This window comes from Halyomorpha halys, unplaced genomic scaffold, assembly GCF_000696795.3.
Source record: "Halyomorpha halys isolate HHAL.00 unplaced genomic scaffold, Hhal_1.1 Scaffold448.1, whole genome shotgun sequence".
NCBI classification, from domain to species: Eukaryota; Metazoa; Arthropoda; class Insecta; order Hemiptera; family Pentatomidae; genus Halyomorpha; species Halyomorpha halys.
This window is the reverse complement of record NW_027107821.1, coordinates 633,101-654,231: the sequence shown is the minus strand read 5'-3', so window position 1 is coordinate 654,231 and position 21,131 is coordinate 633,101. Positions and strand designations below refer to the sequence as shown.

General features: G+C 29.6%; 1 protein-coding gene across 1 annotated transcript in view; it reads left to right on the top strand.

Annotated features, from left to right (window-relative positions):
* Positions 1 to 14,898, top strand: part of Rpn2 (Regulatory particle non-ATPase 2) — a 440,957-nt gene extending 426,059 nt beyond the window's left edge. Inside the window, exons 13-20 of the mRNA XM_014423988.3 lie at positions 9,491 to 9,605; positions 9,902 to 10,018; positions 10,107 to 10,209; positions 11,535 to 11,704; positions 11,969 to 12,142; positions 12,877 to 13,011; positions 13,795 to 13,924; positions 14,501 to 14,898. Coding sequence (XP_014279474.1) covers positions 9,491 to 9,605; positions 9,902 to 10,018; positions 10,107 to 10,209; positions 11,535 to 11,704; positions 11,969 to 12,142; positions 12,877 to 13,011; positions 13,795 to 13,924; positions 14,501 to 14,571 — 1,015 coding nt within the window. The 3' untranslated portion in view covers positions 14,572 to 14,898. The remainder of the gene's footprint in view (positions 1 to 9,490; positions 9,606 to 9,901; positions 10,019 to 10,106; positions 10,210 to 11,534; positions 11,705 to 11,968; positions 12,143 to 12,876; positions 13,012 to 13,794; positions 13,925 to 14,500) is intronic.
* Positions 14,899 to 21,131: the final 6,233 nt, after the last annotated feature.

Genomic DNA, 21,131 nt, shown 5'->3' with positions numbered 1-21,131 from the left:
GATTTTTTTTTTTAAATTCTTTTTTACATTAGGTAACGTTTAACCCTGACTCTGATCTTCAGATCTACAACCAAGTCGTGAAACAAAATAGTAGAAAATAATGGAAATTATAATTAAGTAATATTTAAATTAAAAATAAAATTGATAATTGAAATGATTAAAAACTTACAGGAGAAAAAAGTTATAAAATATATTTATAAAGTATATTCATAATTATTCTTTTTTATCCGCTTACACTATATTGAAAAAAAATAGTACAATCTGAATTAAAGATTACATGTAAATTTCAGTTCAATTTGAGTAATGAGTAGTAAAATTAATTGAACAGTAGTATAATTTGTAAAATGGGGACTGGTTTAGCTATTAGTTTCATACCTGCCCAACTCTGGCCGTCAGGCAGACCGGGGTTTCTTCCCTCCTAATTATTAAAAAGTTATAATCAAAATTTTAAACCTAAGAATTAGTAACAATAAATGTAATTGACGAATAAAAGGAAAGAAACAAAAAAAAAAAATTATGAAATTATTTTAATATATTCAGAGTTCATAGGCCCATGTTTTACAACAGACTGGGCTACAACAGTCTCTTAGATATAAAGTTGGGTGTCGTACGTGACACCTTAATTCATTCTGGGTTTTTATTTAATTTTTGTTCTTGGCATTCGTATAAAGTGATTCCAGTTCAGTAAAAAAGTGTTAGAAATTTTTTTTAACAAAACTTGATTTAGAGGTTAAAATTTTTCTAATGAATCATCATAATGGTGAGATGATGCAAATAAATTGATAAATGTTTTCGAAAGTCATGTAATAATATATTAGATTGTTAGCTTTTTATATTATGATATTATTATGTGGCCTCGTGTGTAATATTTTGTAATATGTTAAGTGATTCCAGTTCAGTAAAAAAGTGTTAAAATGTTTTTTTTTAAAAACCTGATTTAGAGGTTAAAAATTTTCCAATGATCATCATTAGGTGAGATTAATTTTTTTTCAGTTTTATACAGTTTTCGCAGATATGAAGTGAAATAGAAATTTAAATGTCGTTAATATAAAAAAATAAAATAATAACACAATTTTAACAGCGTTTTATTGCATTCAGTAATATTTGGCACAAATATTTAGTTTTGATATCAGTGCAAATAAATTGGCATCAAATTTATAAATGTTTTCGAAAGTCATGTAATAATATATTAGATTGTTAGCTTTTTATATTATGATATTATTATGTGGCCTCGTGTGTAATATTTTGTAATATGCTCATCTTGCCGGCCTTGGTAAAGTCATTGTTTTCGGATGAAGGATAATAAGAGCCCTTTAAGGTAAATTGGTCTCTCTCATGTTTATGGAGCCGTGGGCTTTATAGAAGTTGCCTCTACTTAGGTCCGGCTCGGTGTAATAACTTAGCGGTTCTCGGGAAAAATGAAACTATTAAGTAATGAAAAGAATCGCTAAGAATGATATTTATCAACTGATTAATATTTATAAAAATAAATCTACAGGTGCAAACAGAAAGCCTTCTCCTAAATGGGAAAATGGATTATGAATCTCAGGATAAGTAGGTAGCATCCAGTAGTTTTGCAGTATGCAATGTTAGCAGCACGGTTTAACCATATATTATATCAGTTTGGAGGGGGGGGGGGCCGATTTTCGGCCGATCTTAATCTTTTTAGGCGTACTGAAACCGAACAAAAATCTCTCATAGTACCTGAGGTACTCAGCCTTTCGACTTCAGATTTTTATCCTATCAAGAGGAATTTAAAAATTCCGCAAATGGAATAATCAGACTCTTTTAAGTCAATGTAAATTCGATATATAAAGGACTTTATATTTGTTTAAAATATATTCTAGTAACTTCATATCTGCTTCAAATTACTATTGCTATAATTAGAATGAGAGAAAACCCATTTTCTCCCACCACGAACGGTACCCAAGCATTTGTATTTGGACAAAGTGTATATAAGTAATAAATGTTTCAAGTGATCTGAGAAAATGTGCGAATTCTATTCTCGCAACTAACTGAAAAAAATCAATTGTTTATTTTTATATACTTTTTCTTTTTAAAAAATAAAATTAAAATATTAAAACAATCAACCGAAAATTAAATAAATATTAAACTGCTATGAAAAAAATATAATAACTTTATAATTTGATACAGCATCCCAAAAAACTTTATGTACAAATCTCCAGCAAAAATAAAAAATTGAAATTTTTCTGACTTGCCAGAGAGATTGAATTTGTTTGTACTTTTTCCTTGATCAACTTGAAAGCTTTATTAATCCTGTATTGCTCGACCAGATTTAATATTTTGTTGCCCTTGGAAACACGAGTTTTCTCCTATGCTGATATTGACAATCATATTGTTTTATCGATATTTTTTTTGCTTCATTTAAAAAAAATATATGACTTTGAACCGGGAATCTTCGCATGATACATTCATAATGAAGGGAAAGGCTCTTTTCTGCTATTTCCCAGTTTTGAAAAGTTAAATAATTTTAACAGAATGAGATATAGATAAAACTTTGTATTTTTATAATATTTTCCCTAGTGTTTATTTTTCTCTCTCCCATTATAATTTTATTTAACTGAGCTATTAAAAAAATAAATAAATATGTACCCCTACAAAAAAGAGATACTGAAATTATGGAAAATAACATTAATAAAAAAATAAAAAAGAAAATTTGGCTATATTTTAGAACTTTAATGTAACAAAACAATTTTTCAAAACACAACACTGAAGATGGACGGACCGAAACGTCGGAAGTATTAGCACACTGACGCAATATTTATAAATAAAGAAATTAAGAAGGCTAATAATTCTTAAAATAAAAAAAAATATTAAAGTACAAGATTATCTTAGAATAAGAAATCAGTGGATTGGTTATTATGATAATATAATGATAATGCCAAAAGGCAATCCAAGGTATCCTTAACACCCAGCTATATATATATATAGCATACCTCCTATATGTACGTAACAAATACCTACTAACATCATTACAGGAGGGTATGAAAAAAAAAAAAAAGTATCGCTACAACCCATGAAGGTTGAGAGGTTCACTACTTTGTAAGGAATTACTGTTACTGGAATAACGGTTGTGCAAGGAGGGTATTTGGTCAGAATCAAAGCTCGGCCTCCTGATTTTTACCCAATATACTCGAACCCACAACAGGGCGGACTCACGGCTACGGCGAAACAGAAAATAGTTATCTGCCACAGCCGGATTCGAACCCGGGTTCTTCGAATTAGTAGTACCGCTGATCTACCCGCTCCGACATTTAATAGAACCATAGAAATAAAAAATCCAAATAAGTCAGTTGAAACAAATTTTAAAGGAAGAATAAAAACACTAATCATTCATTTGTCTAATTCATCATAAATATTGTCCATTAGATTTCTATTTGAACCATCCATAAAGACCTAAATGTTCCTTATGTAACCGATCTAGCCCGAACCCGATATTATTCCTTCCATAATAAACTCCCTAACCACCCAAACCCACTCGTTTCTAACCTTGCTTCCTCTTCCATTCCTGGCAATCCTCCGAGGCGCCTGAAAAGAAGATGGCGTCGTGACCTTATATTGTAAATTGTTTTTAGAGTTCTACTACTGGGTAGTTTCTCTACATCCTGTATCATATCATTATGTCATTATGATCAAATTTACTGGTTGTATTTTTTTATACAGTTGTAAATATCAACAAATAAATAAAATAAAAAAAGATTTCTGTTTGGAAAAATTTATATTTTTACATTAAAATATAAATTTTTCCTATAAATATACAACTATAGCATTGTATGTTTATAGGAAAAATTTATATTTTTACATCGGTAAAATGCAGTATAAAAAATTGAATACGTACCTAGAGGACATGTTCACGTATTTTGAACCGGCCTACAGAATAGCAGAACATGGTGGAATTATGCATTCTTGATGTCCTCTCAAGCGGGACCATGTAGGAGCTGTTTTTAATTTTTTTTTTTATTCCCCTGCTTCAATTACTGTTCTAAAAAGAAAGTGCGATTTTGAATCCGTATCGTGAATGGAGATGATAACTTTATTTAATTCCTGTATTGATTGGCAGTAATAACAATAATCTTGTTAACATGTGGACCTTGGGATAAGAATTAATATGGTAGAAGTACTGAGAGAATATATTGCTATTGACCACGAAGCTATTATAAATAGCCCTGCAGGTGACGTTGACAATGAATCCTATCGAAATGTCAAGCCGTAGGCTGTGAAGTATCGTAGCCTGGTCCCAACGCAGCGCTCGGGCGGCCGCTGGCTGTGCCGTTTGATCTCCAACTGGGCGTGAACAGCGTTCAACCTGGCTTATTATCCTCGCCCAATCACCCATCGTTTATTTTGGCTTTGTGAGTGGTCCTCCTCTGTATGTAATCCTTCTCTAATCTATATCTAATTATTTCGATACGCTACTTTTCTCGATTTTATCAATGTCCTCAATATCCTTTTAGGCTTTCCGTTGTACGCTTCTTATTGACTAGTACCACCAAGGGCTCTGTTTCATGATGATAGTTGATCGCATTAGTTCATTAATACAAGTGTACAAGTTGCAAAATACAACGACTAAAACCTTTTTTAAAAGTTTTTTCAAACACAATTATCGAGATTAAAAAGTACAATAGTACAAGTCAGGATTGTAAAAGTCAATGATATTATACCAAATGCAAGCTACAATATTAATAGTATGATTTCGTATGATCGTGAAACAAGGCTCAGATAGATGAATTCCCCATAGACAACTGGCAGGGAGAGGTGGGTTATCCTCTTGATCTCCAACTTGTTCTATATTGAATTTGTTGATTGATATGACTTCTGTGGGCATACAACAAATTATAAGAGCTCGTAAAAAGTTAAGCTAACTTAATTTGATCAAAGTTTTCAAGGGTTAGAAAAAAACATTTTATCTTTGAGCAAATTAAGGTATTTTCTATGTTAGCACATGAGATTTCATTAAGTACTGATTCATTGCTGGCACATGTCAGATTTGGCCACAAACCAAATTTTGAAGCTGAAAAATCGTTTTGTTAGATTTTGGAGTTATGTTGGTCTGAATTTGTGGCGGAACCGATGAGTGTTGGTTTTTGAGAACAAATAAAAGGGTGCTTATGATCCATCCGTGCCTTTGTTTTAAAACTACCAACTAATAAATATCTGTGCTCTTTTTGTTTTTATTAATTAAATAATCTCCACAACTTTCAGATTATTAATTCATAAATCCATCGATTCAGTGTAAATACTTTGTTGCAGATCTTGTCAATTAACTGTAGCGGTTTATTTCTTATTTGATAGAACACAAACATGTATTAGTTGATAAAGGCATCACATGTTTGGTTAATTAAATTAAGAAATGTCTGATAAAAATTGTTGAACGAAATTTGAATTTACAGGTTATGTAATATTTCTATTTCTATGAATTCTTATCCTTAGTTATATTGCCTACTTAATGTTTTCTTTAATTTCACCTATCTTTATGTTGTTCCTTTTATTAAAACAATAGTGTAAATTTAAATTAATAGCTGATAAAAGTCACAAAGGTATGAATGTTTGTTACTTCCTTTGTTTGCCAAGCATTGTATAAATGTTGGATTTGGATAGAGTCAGAAAGTAGGAAACATCTAGATCGAGCATAACCTTTCCAACCCTTGAACTCTTGCGCCACTGATCCTGGCAACTTTCAATAGTTGCTCTTTTTTTTTTTTTTTTTCTTTTAGCGTACATCTACCGAAATTGCTATTTTACCTTTACTTTAGTGCTCAAATTATTATGTAAGCTATTAGAAATATTAGCGAAGAAGAAGAGTTGCTCCCGCCTGGACCGCCAGAGCGAAGACCCTCCCTATAGCGCCCCCTGGCGGTGATGAGGGACAAGTGGTGCTCCAGGGTACGCTGCCTCTGACATGACTTTTACATGGATGTCAGTGTTCTGTTCTCTTTGGCCCTTAGGTCAAATGCTACTGGTAGTAACTAATAATAATGAATGTCGTTTGGCTGCCACTTTTAATATATTTGTGCCCTTTCTGATCATACTTTTAGCAGCAAGTCGGGTTCAAAATTAACGAGAGAGAAACATAATCATGCGATAATGGAGTTAAGGATAGACTCTCCTTAATTTAAATATAATGAAAATTTAAATAATTGAGACAGCATTATAAACCAGTTTATTTTAATTGTTTGTATTAAGTGTAGAGATATGCTATTGTAATCTAATAAATTAAATAGAAAGGAAAAATGAAAAGTATTTATTTGATCATATTAAAACTCTTGAGTTATTTGATCTATAAACTGAATAAATGCAACTATTGGTGTAATTTGCAGTATACCTGTTGAAGAGGTGATGGCCCCGAAACATCAAGTGGATTTTAATATGGAAGATAATTTTTCATTTCATCTTACTGAATAATCATAGAAATAAAGAATACAAAATTGAAGAAATTTATATACTTCAAGGCTATCAATGGAAATGATTCATTCAATTGTCAAATTGAACTGATATGTGGAAAACTTTTTAGAATTTCATGTCTTCAATCCATGTCTTGTAAAATCTGCTAAAATAATTTAGCTTCCACTTAAATTAATTTAATTACCTTCTTTCAAAAAATAATATGTATATTTTTATATTTTCCCCTTTGTAGTAAACTTTATAGAAGAGGCGTATATGTTAAATGGTTCGTGTATACACCATGGAAAAAACATATTATTTACATACAGTGTTAGTACAATGTTGTTACTGCATTATATACAATGCAATAGAGAGACGAAATACGATAGAAAGAAAAATACAATAGAGAGAGCATAAGACAAAAAAAGGAGAGATGAAAGAAGTTAGAAAATATAATAGTAAAAATAAATAAAATACAACTGAAAAGAGATAAAAGGACATAATATGTGAAATGACATAATAATAATTTTAAAAAATAACATAATTTTCTTTTATTTGCTAGTCGCACCGTACATTAATCTTTCAGGTCTTTGTTGTAGGTGAACTCTTTAAGTTATTTTGCATTATATTTTTGGGTACAGGCCATGAGTCCCTTTGCAGTAGAGATGATTTTAACAAACTATATTTTTTCTTGTCATATATGTAACAGCCGTGTAGTATCTGTTGAAAAGTTCGTGGTGTTCTTCCGTCGCATTTACATGCGTCTGAGTCAGTCTGTAATGGGTGCTTTTGGTTAGGTTGTAGTTTTGTGAGGTGATGTTCGGAATGTATTTGTGTAATGGTCGTCCTTTAGTTGACTAATTGCCATTGTCTGTTCCACTCTTCGATTAAGTCGGTTAACTATATTCGTATGGAAGTTCATCACAAGCTGCTGTGTCTTTGCTAGTGTGTCGGCTCTTTTGTTACCTACAATATCACTATTATATATTTATAATATGTATTAATGAAATTATTTTAGCAGATATTTCACAAGACATGGACCATCCTATTCAAACTATAGTTTTCAACACATAGGTTCAATTATTTGATAATTTAGCCTGTTTCTAAACTCCAGAAATATTTGTGGATTGTCAAATTTATTTTTCATTTTTTCCATGGCTTTTCACTATCACACACGCATAAATAAAGAGATTATTTGCTATTTTAGTGCTCTCTGTCTGTCATTTTATTAAACTATTTTCGTTAGTGTAATGAAGGACAGGGGTTTGTAGGGTATTTGTACTGTTTATCTTGTAGTTGGGCATATGTTGTAAATTATTACGTTATAATGGATATTGTAATTGCTTCTAAAAGCTTTCTTAGTTTTTCTTTAATTTATTTAATCATTCATTTATTTTCATAAAGTGAATAAGATCTATGTTACAAGTCAGATTTCATATTTATGTCCCTAGCTAAATTAAACCAAACTAGGAAATAAATTCCATTCCAAATGCAAGCATTAATGAATATTTAGATTGTGGGAGCCATTAATGCTAATTTAGGGTAAATTTACGATAGTCTACGTATGGCGATGTTTTCTTGAATGCTGTCTTGTGACTAAGGGTTTGTATTAATGAGGATTTTATTTATTTTATTGGATATTTCATTCATATTCCATTTGCCATATGCAGTTTCTAGTTCTATTGAAATAGTAGAGCCTGCAGATTAGGCATTTAGGAGACCTTTTGCCAGAGTGAGGTCGTAGGTTCAATTGAAGGTGAAGGCTGGCCTATCTATAGAATGGACTTGATGGGCCTATATTGGCTAACCTTAGGGACTTATCAAGGTCTCTCTTGTTTTGAAAAGGCACCAGCCATCCTGTCCAACAATCATGCATAAATATTTTTATATAAGAAGATGGTCAGGGTTGCGGTCAAAAGAGAAACAAAAATAGTTTACAACTATTTATTTTCCGACGTTTCGCCCCACTTTGCAGGGCTTCATCTGGGCTAAAAAGATACAAGATACAAAAAGATTTTCTTCCTATACTATATATACATATATAAATATTTTTAATTTTAATTTAAAACGCCTACCGATTACATAACTGAGTATATCTTTCTCATCACTGTTCCTACTGAATAGGTAGGCGGTATACCCATATTTAAAGGTTTAAGAACATTTTTATTGTTTATAATAAATTTGATTTGTCGTTAAGAATAAAATCTACGGTAGGAGCTATGTTTGAAACATGCGCATCAAGAAAATTATCTTTGCCCATAGTTGCGGAATCAGTTCTTGGAATTTGATGAAATTTATACTAGATCTTAGCAGCACTAATCCCCAATTTATTTCCAAATTTCGGCCAAATCGGCGGAGCCGTTTGCGAAATATAGGTGGGTTGAGAAAAATACGTTTAGGCTTGCACTAGCGAAAGTAGCTGGCGGAAACTGTGCATCAGGCATGGCAAACCTATGGCTCCCGTGGGTCAGTATTGACCCACTCATTGGTTTTTATAAATTAATTTTTTATAAAAAATTATCTGAAAATAAACAGCAACAGATTTCTCATTAAATAGTTTATGTCTATACTTTGTTATACATTTATACATATGTATACACATATAAATATATTAATAAATAATATTTCATGATACATATTTAATGTCATTTTCTTTACCCCTTGTTCATTCAAACATTTAGTGACCGTGACCCACGTCTCAAAAAAGTTCGCCATCGCTGATGTGGATCTACGCTCACAATCCCTTAAAAATCATCTAAACCGGATTAACGGTTCGGATGTTATTGTAGTTGACACAAATTTGACTACATATAGAATTTTCTTTTCTGAAGACATTTTTTTTTTTTCATTTCTTGCATGAAAACAAAGCTTCCCTAACTTGGGTAGTGAGGAATAAAAAAAAAAATATATTAATGTATTTTTAAGGTTCTTGGTCATGAATTTTATAATATATGAAGTATTTACTCACATTATTCTTTATTACACTTTACCACATAAAGATAAAATTGTAATAAACTTATAAATAAATTGAGTTGAATTTAAGTTATCTGCAGTTTTATCATACTAATTTAAATATTTTCTTTTTCAGAACACCAGAACAATGCCCTTCAGTTGTTTCTCTGCTTGCCGAAAGTTACAACCCACATGTACGCTACGGTGCTGCCATGGCTTTGGGCATTGCCTGTGCTGGTACAGGACTCAAGGTAATTTTCATTAAGTATATTTAAAGTTATATAACAACAGCAATTCTTCTATTTCCATGTAAAATCTTCCCCTACGGCAGAGATGCGCAAAAATTAGCTATGGATGAAACTAATTGCTAAAATTTCAATAGAAACGACACTTATTCATCAATGAACCATTGATAAATCAATATCGTATCCTTGGCAATATTAGCTATTAGTTTTAATTTTTGTCTAACACTGTCCTACGCCACTGTAATCAAGTTTATTTTTTATGTAATTATGTTTTTGATTACAAAAATATTGATTTTTTACAGGAAGCAATCGGCCTTCTGGATCCGATGACTAATGATCCAGTCAACTTTGTTAGACAAGGGGCTCTCATTGCTTCTGCAATGATTTTGATTCAACACACAGAACAGACATGTCCTAAAGTAAGTTTCATGGTTTAATTATCTAGATGTTTAATATTTTTATTCACCGACAATAATTTTAACACTGAATTTTAATTATTTTTTTTAGGTCAAAGACTTCCGTAGCTTATATGCTAAAGTGATTGTTGATAAACATGAGGATGTCATGGCTAAATTTGGAGCTATTCTTGCACAAGGAATAATCGATGCAGGTATTGATATTTTAACATTATAATATCGTCAATATATTATTATGTGAAATATTTTATTTTCCTGGATTCTATGAAATTTTCCCTTTTCCTTTATTCTGGTATTCTATGAAATTTTACCTCGAACGGTAAAGGGAACTAGAATATAGAAGAACATAGATTTCATCTGGGACTGGTCCCTTCAGAATTACAAAAAATGTACAAATGAAAAATCAAAACATGTCTGGCCAAAAACTAATTTAATAATAATAAAGAATTTCCAAGGGTAGTGTAATGGGCTAAAAGGAGTATTTAGGTCTGAAAGACAGGAGTTGTCTTGTTTTCTGTGAATGGACTAAGAATTTGAATGGTAGAAGGTTTTAGATGTAGGAAGAGTGTTGGGAATTGATGGATCGGTATAAGTAAAATCAATGGAAATATTGCTGATGCAGAAGAGCTGCTTTAACTTGCTGAAGATGTGAGGAACATGAAAATGCTTTGGGGTACTAAACAACAAATCTTGAAAAACAGTTTATAATTTATTTCAGTCTGTCCTCTTGTACAATCAAGAGTCAACTCTACCATAGTAAAAGTCTTATCTACCAAAAAACACTTTCTTATTTTATTTTTAATAGATTGGTAGTGAATGAATTGTTTGCTTTATGTGATTGTTAGTTTAATGTATAGCTCAAACAAAGTAATAAAAAAATTGATAAAATACAAATTATGAAAACAGAAGATATTAAAAAAAAAAAAGTGGTTTAGAGATGATATTAACTGGCTACCACCTCTAACCAGACTCCTAAAATATACTATATTCTTTGTTTGTATTACTTACAAATTTCACTATTACTTAAAATTATTCATTATCATGTTCATAAAATGAATAAGTTTAGAAAGATACTTAGGAAATTGATGGTGAAATAATTTTACAACAGATATCCCTTTATCATGAATGTCAGTTATTTTTAATCTAAGATGTTTGGAAAATCACCTTAAATTTTGTTATTCTGAATAGATTTAGGATGTAATTATCTCTTTGTATTAGTTTCAGTGCTATAACTTTAAATTTTGGTCAATATTTTTAATTTATATACTTAAACAAACAATACTTACTTCTTTAGTAAATTCTAAACTACTGCATGCTTTGATATAAACATTAAATTATAAAAATTGCCAGTACAATAATTTTAAGTACAGATTCTCTTAAAGATTGTCTTGTTTAATATATTTGATTCAATGTAATATACTTTTCATGATTTATTTATTCTATTCAACTTCTAATGTAAATATATAGTAAGATATAATTGTAGTTCTGTTAATTAACATTCTAATAAATATGATGTTAGGTGGACGCAACGTGTCCCTTTCACTGGAGTCCAGAACTGGACACACTAACATGCTAGCCGTTGTTGGCATGTTGGTATTCACCCAGTACTGGTATTGGTTCCCATTGGCACCTTGCTTGGCTCTAGCCTTTACTCCTACAACTGTCATCGCGCTCAATCAGGATCTCAAGGTAAATTGTTGCTATTATTATATATATTTTAATTTTAACTGACATTTCTATTTTATCAGTTGTACAATAATGATTATGAAAATAAACTTATAGTAGTAATGTTTGATATCATAATAGTTAATTGAAGAAAATATTATTCCTTAGTTTCACTGATAATTAAAAAAAAAAATTGTATTCATTGAATTTATTAATTTGAAAACAAATAGTTGATTTGTATAAAACTTCATTAATAACATCGTAATAATTAATTCTTTCTGATGACAGATGCCCAAACTCGAGATCAGAAGCAATGCTAAGCCATCGATGTTTGCCTACCCACCACCTTTGGAAGAGAAGAAGAGAGAGGAAAGAGAGAAAGTGACTACAGCCGTTTTAAGTATTGCAGCAAGGGCTCGCAGGAGAATCACTGCGCGCCTTGAAAGTTCCAAGATGGAAGTTGTGAGTATTTAGTGATTTAAAGAAGAAGTTTTTTCTAGTAGCAATTTTTATAGAAGATTATAATGATATATTAATTGATCTAATTGAGCTATCTAATCTAATTGGCAATCATTAAGCTACTCAAATCTACACTTTTAAATATTAATTATAAAGTAAAGATATTTAAAATATAAAAACACTAGTAGATTGATTTTACTTGTTTTATTATATGATCTATACTTTTATTAAAATTTGTAAAATTTATAGTTGCCAAAAGGTCAAAAAAACTGAAAACAAAAGGGAAGAAATCATTGACAGTAACATTGTTTGTTATAGTAGTTCTAATTTATTATTATTATGTTTATAATTTTAACTATTAAATGTCCTTATTTGAAACCAAGAGTGAATCGTACTAATTGTACAATTGTAATATATTGTACTGAGGAGGGGAGCACAGGGTTCAGGGTTCCCAAGACAGTAAATATGTTTTGATAACATTATACTTTTGTCGTAAGCGTTTTGACCATTAGGCAATCATAAATTTTTAATAGATTGATTTAGCTTAAAACCATACATTAGTGAGATTAGTTGTGTCAACAGCTAATAATATGTATGAATTTATTAAATTGGAGGAATGAAAAATGGTCTTTTTAGTTGTTTATAACTAAAAATAAATTCAATATTATTCGCATTCCTTTTTTTTTTCTTGGGGCTGTATCCATTTTCTTATTTTGAATATTCTTTCTCCATTTCAGGATGAAGAATCTAAGAAAGAAGAAGAAAAAGAGAAAGAGAAGAAAGAGAAAGAAGAAAAGGAAAAGAAGGAAGAAAAGAAACCTGAACCAAACTTCGAAATAGTAAGCAATCCTGCTCGTGTAATGAAAAATCAGGTAAGAAAATATTATTGTTAAAATTTTAATACAATTAAATTGTCTTTATATTGAGCTTTTTTACTGCCCAAAATTGTATGTACACTGACAAACCTAAACAAATTAATAATAATTGAGGAAATCAGACTGATAGTATAATTCAAGTTTGCTTTATTTTTAGAAAGTAAATGTTTTATAGTTGTACTAATGTATATTATATTTATCTAATGTACATTGTGATTTATGTATATTATACATAATATATTAAAGTATACATTATTTTCTTGAATGAGGTGTTAAATTTAGTATTAATTAAATATATCGTTTAAGTACATTTACAAAACATCCACTTTCTAGAAATAAAGAAAATTTGACTTATACTATTGTCACTCTAATCCTCTCAATGGTTGTAAATTAATAAAGACCTAAATGTAGGCTTTATTAGATTAAGAAACACATTTAAGAAAATTAGTACTGCATTTGAGAAGTAAGCACATGACCTATAACATTATGCAAAAGATTATAACAATAATGATAATGAAGTTATAAATTTCCATAGAGGTATTCGATATAGAATCACGTTAAAATTTATACTAGTTATTGGCAGCCAAAAGCTATTAGTTAAGTGATTTTATACTGTTGCTGACAAAATGAATCATATAAATTAATTAGTTTCACTTATATAAATTATAAATATCAATCATTATGATTCCTGCCCTATACAGTGAAATATTAATTTAATCTTTTATATATAATATTTAATTTATCCAGGAAGGTTAGTCTTATCCGTGTTTTTTGTTTTAGTTGAAAGTGTGTAGCCTAGTGGACTCCGGTAGCTATGCTCCTTTGAAGGAGATTTCCATCGGTGGCATCATCATGGTTCGCCATGTCAAAGCTGGTACTGAAGAAGAGCAGCTCGTCGAGCCAGTTGCGGGTGAATAACTTTATATACTTTAATTCATAAGTGTAGTAATTTATTTTTTTATAAATACATAACTTGTTACTGACATACCACTTAATCCATACAACCCATTTCGGAAAGAACACTTATATACCATTGGTTATTAGTTGTTCTTTTGAAAAGTGAAAATGAAACTGTAGGCTTGGGAGTGTTGATTGTGGCTTGACAGATGTATATTGTTAAATTATTAGTTTGATTTTGATAAAACTTCTAGTCACTGTCCCGAACAACAAATGACTCCTCTCAAAATGCATGTATATCAACTTAAAATTGCATTCTGTAAATAAGAATGTTGTAATAAGTTATTTAAGTTGTCATAAGAATTTAGGAATCAGAATAGAGATTTCTCACTTATTATTACTATTGGAATATAGCGTGGTTTTAGAGCTCGAAGTGTACTACTAAGTCTCTCCCTAATGTAAAGTAAATAAAAATATATATATTTATTAATGAGGAGTAATTTAACAATGAGGATTGTTGAGAAAGTTTGAAGTAGTTGGATTTCAAGAAGAAATATAATATTAATGTATTTTTATATTCTTATTGCAGCATTTGGCCCAAAACCTGATGATGAAAAGGAGCCAGAGCCACCAGAACCATTTGAATACACTGAAGAATAAAGATGTCGCCTACCCAAGTACCTCCAATGCCATGAGGACCCCCCCTAGTATCCATTAATGCATTTCCCATCATTATTTGTAATTATTTTTCCTTCTTTTTTTTTTCTATCCCTCTGTGTGTTATCTTCCATCCTAATAAAGCTTAATACCGATTATGATTGATATATTTATATTTTACCTTTCCTTATTTTATTAAAGAATAAAAAAATATTACTTGTGTAATTGCATTATTATCAGGAAAATAAGATACTTATATTTTTGAACATTAATGTGTAATGTATATATAGTTCAATTTATGCTTTATTTAATACACTTTTTTTTCTTTTATTTATTTGTTTTTTAATACCTTTCTTTTACTCTTTTAGGTTTTTTTTTTTTATTATTTTATTTACTTTTTATTTGTTGACATTTTGAATTGATTTTTTTAGTAAGTTAATCTTAAATATAAATCATGAAATTTAATTTGTTAATTAGCAAAAATATTTTTAAATGTTCATTTTAGTTTCGTACCAGTTATAGCAGTGCAGACCTATTTATTTGACTGATACTGTAAATTAAAAAAAAAAATTACTACTAGAATAAATAAAATGAAATATAAAATGATTTTACTAGAGTAAATATTATTAATAACTTAAATTATAATTAAGATATTAGTAAAAGCAATAAGTAAATGCAATGTTTGGTAGAACATAAAAGAAAAAGAAACTCATGAGAATTGCTTATGTGTGATCTTGTAATTTTGGTGTCATTTCTGGCTCTGTGGAGAGGTGGATTTTGACTAAATAGGTGTCAAAAGAAAGGGAAATTCATGTAGATGTGACGAATCCCTATTCGGATTCTTAAATTCTGAAAAATTAAATAAAATTATTTTCATAATGTATGTGGTTTCAAAATTCTGATAGTGGTATGTCAATGGATCAAAAAGGTATATATCAGATTTCAAAGATCTTGAAATCTGTCAATATTTCTGAATGCATTCCTGAATTGGGTCATGGGTTTTAATATTGTATTTAGATAAATCTGTTGTTGTTTACTGCAGTAAAAATACAGAACAATGAACATAGATGCAAATCCTGTGGATTTTAATAAAACATTTAGGGCCCACATAAAATATCCATTTGTGTAACCTGCTATTAGATGTACAACATTAGCTGAGTATAACTTAGCAGATGGCTGAGTTTTCTTCCTTAATGTTCAAGCCGAAGTAATATTTTCATTTTGACTTACTTAAATTGAAAGTGTTTTCAACATAGTCATTATAAAGTACATAGTTCCACCAATTGTGTGTTGACTTAATTTAGTAGATAATATTTTATTGTTTATACTAATAAACATGTTTCCTTGTTATCATTTATACTTCAATTATATTAGGGAGAAGATGGATTCATACTAATCTATGATTTCTCAGTTGAGTATGCCGCCTAAGTTAAATTTATTTATCTCCAAAACTGCAATTTTTCATTTTTTTTTCATTTATCTGAAGGTTATGAACATTTTACATCTATTTTTTGAAATTTAAGTGATTAATACTGAAATTTTTGAAATTAAAGTGATAAAGTACAATATATTTATTTATTTTTATTTTCAAAATGATAAAATTTAATTAAAACAGTTTAATTAGGATGGGATTATACTAGTACAACATAATTTTTTTTAAGTAAAAATTTTTGGTGGGTTTCTTTTATGAAATCATTAATTGTAATGGCAGAGCAAAGATACGACAGATCCAGCATATTAGTGACAAAAATTTATCAATAAAAGAAGCGACAGAAAATAAAATTCATTCTCTTTTAAAGGGATCATGAGATAATGTTTGTTTAGTAGTTTAACTAGGTAGCTCTTGTATAATTAAACAAAAAAAAGTCTAGAAAATTATAATTATAAAATGCTTGAAGGAGAAGTGTGAATCTAAAACGGTTGGTTTTGCACTTTATTAAAGCGAGAGTATATTTCTATAATAAAGAATATGTTGGTGTGATGGAAAATGGTTCTGATGAATTTTATGTATTGCAATTATCTCCTAAGCCTTCTGTGCTCTGAAGAAGTTGGTAACTCACAGTTCTAAATGTTTTTGAGGTAGAAAGGATGCCTGTGAGTTAACAACACTAGAATACAGGAGGGAATTAGATGATCGCTACATGCTCAACCCTCATGAGGACCGTTTTTGTGACTTGTGACCATAAATATATTTATCTTTATGACATCTTCTCCCTTGATTCTTAAATCTACCATACTTGATCCCAAGTGTTTGTTAGAAGGGTCGGGTCTAATTATTCTCCTAAGTAACTTGCTCCAAGGCAACCATTTTTCCAGTTTGTGAGCTATAAGTTTGGAAAGATCTTTCCACATGTACGATATGACAGTATTTTTAATTATTTAAAAGTGCCTTGTTTGATGTTTCCAGCTGTGGACAAAAATGTAGAGTAATTAGTATAACAAAGCAGCTCTACACACTTCAGGATACTGAAGCGATTGTTGCTATCATTGGAACAAATATCCTAGAGGCTTTCTAAAAACATGTTTTTGTTAGAATCAGCATTAGAGAAAGGTTAAATTCTACTTAACAGCCTTCATAGTACTTCTAAAGATATTGACCAACACACAAGCATTCTTGAGCATTTGAGCCACCTTTAGGTGAAATTAAGTTTTCTGCTATGAAAAATACAAGATTTATTTTGAAAGGAATATGGTCCGGGTGCGGTCAAAAAAACTCAAATAGTAGAATTATACTATTTTAATGAGCCAACGTTTCGCCCCACGTTGCAGGGCTTCGTCAGGGCTATTTTGACGGCAGTCAAAACAAAAACAAAATGAAAAAACCATTTATTTTTTTTTGACTGCCGTCAAAATAGCCCTGACGAAGCCCTGCAACGTGGGGCGAAACGTTGGCTCATTAAAATAGTATAATTTTACTATTTGAGTTTTTTTGACCGCACCCGGACCATATTCCTTTCATCTTTACACACGGTCAATCAATATCTTCCAAGATTTATTTTGGTAACCATAGAATTTCAATATTTTTTGTTGGAAAATATGTTGTTGATTGTGGATTTAATGTCATTATCTACTCTTACCACAAGGTAGGAAAGACACCTAAGACTTAACTGTGCTCTTTCAGCCTTGGTATGGTGATAATAATAATTTTGTAATTCCAATGACTACATGAACTCAACTATCAAACTTGCAACAGAGCTGGACTACTCTAATAGTCTTGGTTATTTACTTCTGTTAGTTATTTATGATTTGCATTGTAAGATTGACTCTGCAATTAGTAATATATATCATATTAGTTACATATTTTCAGTGATGTTAAAGTAGTTTATTGAAGGAATGTGAGTGCAATGAATGATTGATCACTATTTGCGTTTATAATAATCTATTGTATTAAAACCATCATTATGAAAAAAAACTCAAAAACTCAAATAGAGGTGATTTTGATGGAAATTATGTAAGTACAGAATTTTATTACTAATACAGCATTAATTTGGATGATTCTTTCAAGGATGTTTAAGGTGGGATTTCTGAATATTGATATTTAAAAATAAATAAATGTATAGTCTCTGAACATGAGGTAACTTTAGAAATGTTGTTTTCATGGAAATGGACAAATATTTTGATTTCTTTTATAATATCTGTTTAAAGTAGATGTTTGGAGATCTTTACAGAAATATACAATGGCCTGTTTTGTACCTGCTTCATTGAGAAATAAAACCTGGCAACTTTTTTTTTTTTTTCAATGGTATAAATATTTGTCTCTCATAAACTTGTGTGCCAGCTGTTCCCTAGTTGACAAGTGAGTATGATGAGTCGATTAGCTCCAGGTAACGAATCTGTTAGTACCACAGAACATAGAATAGACTAGAAGTGGATAATCCAGATAGTGATGTCTGGGGTCCCCACTTCTTTGATGACATTAAATTTGAAATTTAAAATGCAAGTAATATAGAAAATGATATGAATGCTATTTTACTTGTATATTTAATTACCTATATATACATTTTATTTTCCACTTCTTTCATCATTTTATTTTTATTAATTTTCATTCTATACAGTTATTTACTTTTATCATTCCGTCTATATTTTCTCTTTTAATTTTTTTTATATTCATTGGTTGTTATCTTGTTCTTTGTTCTTAGCCTTGATGAAGGCTAGAAATTCTGGCCGAAATGTTGGCACTATTAAATAAATTTTTACAACTTATTGGTGCTACTTTCAGACCACACCCCCAACCATCTCTTCATATATATTATCCACGATCAACTATCTTCAAATCATTAAGAAAATAATTGAGAATTACAAATTAGTTCATTTTTAAAACACTATTTTTCCTTAAAAAAATATCGTAAAGTTACAGCATGTTATAAAAAAAAATTCAAAGATATTTTGTTCTTTGAAATATTTTTTTGAAGTAAAAATTTCTGTTGTTTCAGTACCCTAGAATCAAAAACCTGGCCGGTTAGAGGCTTAGAGTACTTCATTACTCTATGTAGTATGATTAAATAATTTAGGGCTTCTTATATGATGTTTAATTTTACTGAATTATATAAATGGTTTAAGATTGAATAAGATCTATCCAACACATCTTAGATTGCATTAAATTGGATGTAAGATCACTGTAGCCTTTCACTCTAATCAGTAACTATATCAAAAGATAAATAATTCAGTTAATTTGATTAAGCAATTGGTGCTTAATTAAGTTTACTGACTAAGAAACACTGAATTATTAAATAGTGATATTGTAAAAAATAAAATAGGCATACTTTGCCTGTAGCTGATAGGTACATAAACGTGCTGTGGAGCCTCTGTATTACTATGGTGATGGTAAAACAACCTTTCATTTATTATTTAAGTGATATTTTTAATAGTAGTTTGAACTTGGAACCAAATGATTACCTAAGTATAAATTCATTAATCATTTATAATTTCTTATGAATTAAGAAAAGAAAAATGTTCTTTGTTTTTAGCTTATCTTTTCTTTATATTGCTTTGTCTTTTTTTATTTTATTAATTTATTCTTAGAATCACAATGAAGAATGATCGGAAAACTGTGTTTATCTTTCTACATTGATAATTTACTAAAAATTAGTTTATTGAGGATCTTATTGAGCAGAATTCGGTAAAAAATTCTTAATAAATATTTTTTAAATTTTTTATTTATTTTACTGAATTTGAAAAATGCCCATTACTTATTTTCATCAAATTCAGTTCAATTGGTTTTGAGAAATAACAAAAAAAAAAAAATAAAGATTTGAGAAAAATCTTCTTTAGTGAAGTTGTAGGCATTCAAAGTTCTTTACTTTGTTTCATTTTTAAAAAGGTGAATTAAATTTGATCTCGTGTAAATAATGTGTTTTTTTGTGTGTGATTTTTGCTGGCCAAAGTTTTTATTCTGTTAAAACAATAAATGAAAATATATTTCCTGTGGGACAGTGGTAACCTGCTTCAATAAATAGTTGAACATATTTATACAGTTGTGGTTTCATTCAGGTATGGTTATTAAGTTAAGGTCCTGCCATTTACTGGATATCACCCTTCAGGTTCCATGGAATGTCAATGTTAAATATCTTTGCTTATATCTTAATAAATTTAATGAAATATTTCTCAAGCCACATCTTGTTATTAACTTGACAAAGTCAAAATTTTGATTAAACTTTTTTAGTTTATGATTATATTTAATAAGATTTGTTAGCTTCATGTAATTGATATCATCTTTGGCAAATCTATTATTTATGATTGTGATCATAGATTGATTATATTTTATATCTTGGACTTTCTTTTCTACAAGAATTATTTTTTAAAAATCAAAGAATAATATTGTAAAGGTATAATTAGTCAATAGTTGACTGATGAGGAGAAGATGGTTGGGTATAAGTAAGAACTTATTTGTTAGTGCTGACGTTTGACCAGAATTTCAAGCCTGCATCGAGGCTAAGAACAAAAAACAATAAACAAGATAACCATAATGAAAAAAAGGATATAGAGTTATAAAAGAATAAATAACACAGATACATAAAGTCTTTTAACTCTATTTATGTATCTATATGGTTAGATGTTTTCTAATGATTTTCTAATCATTCTGTATACCATTTTGGTCATTATGGTTCTTATCTTGTTTTTTGTTCTAAACTCAAATGAAGGCTAAAATTCTGACCATATCATTGACACTAATAAATAAGTTTTTACCCATTTGTGTCTGTCACTGACCACACCCCCAACCATCTTCCCATTTATATAAAAATATAATCACTCAATTGAGCGACAGTTTCTTTTATTATCTATAACTATTGTGGATTATGACATTAAATATAAATTTGTGGTCATTGATAGATGATTTGGCACTGGCCTGATTAAATTTAATATCATATCATAATATTATCTCAAATAAAGCTTTATATCCTTTCTGAAATGTGGATTGAAACTAATATATTTTAAAGGAGCATACCTGTGGCCTATTTAAAAATCTTATTGTTAGTGATTCTTAAGAAAAGGAACTTTTTTGTTTTTATTATTATAGAAGAAGGAAATTGAAAGAGAATCTAAAAATAATAGGAAAACAAACA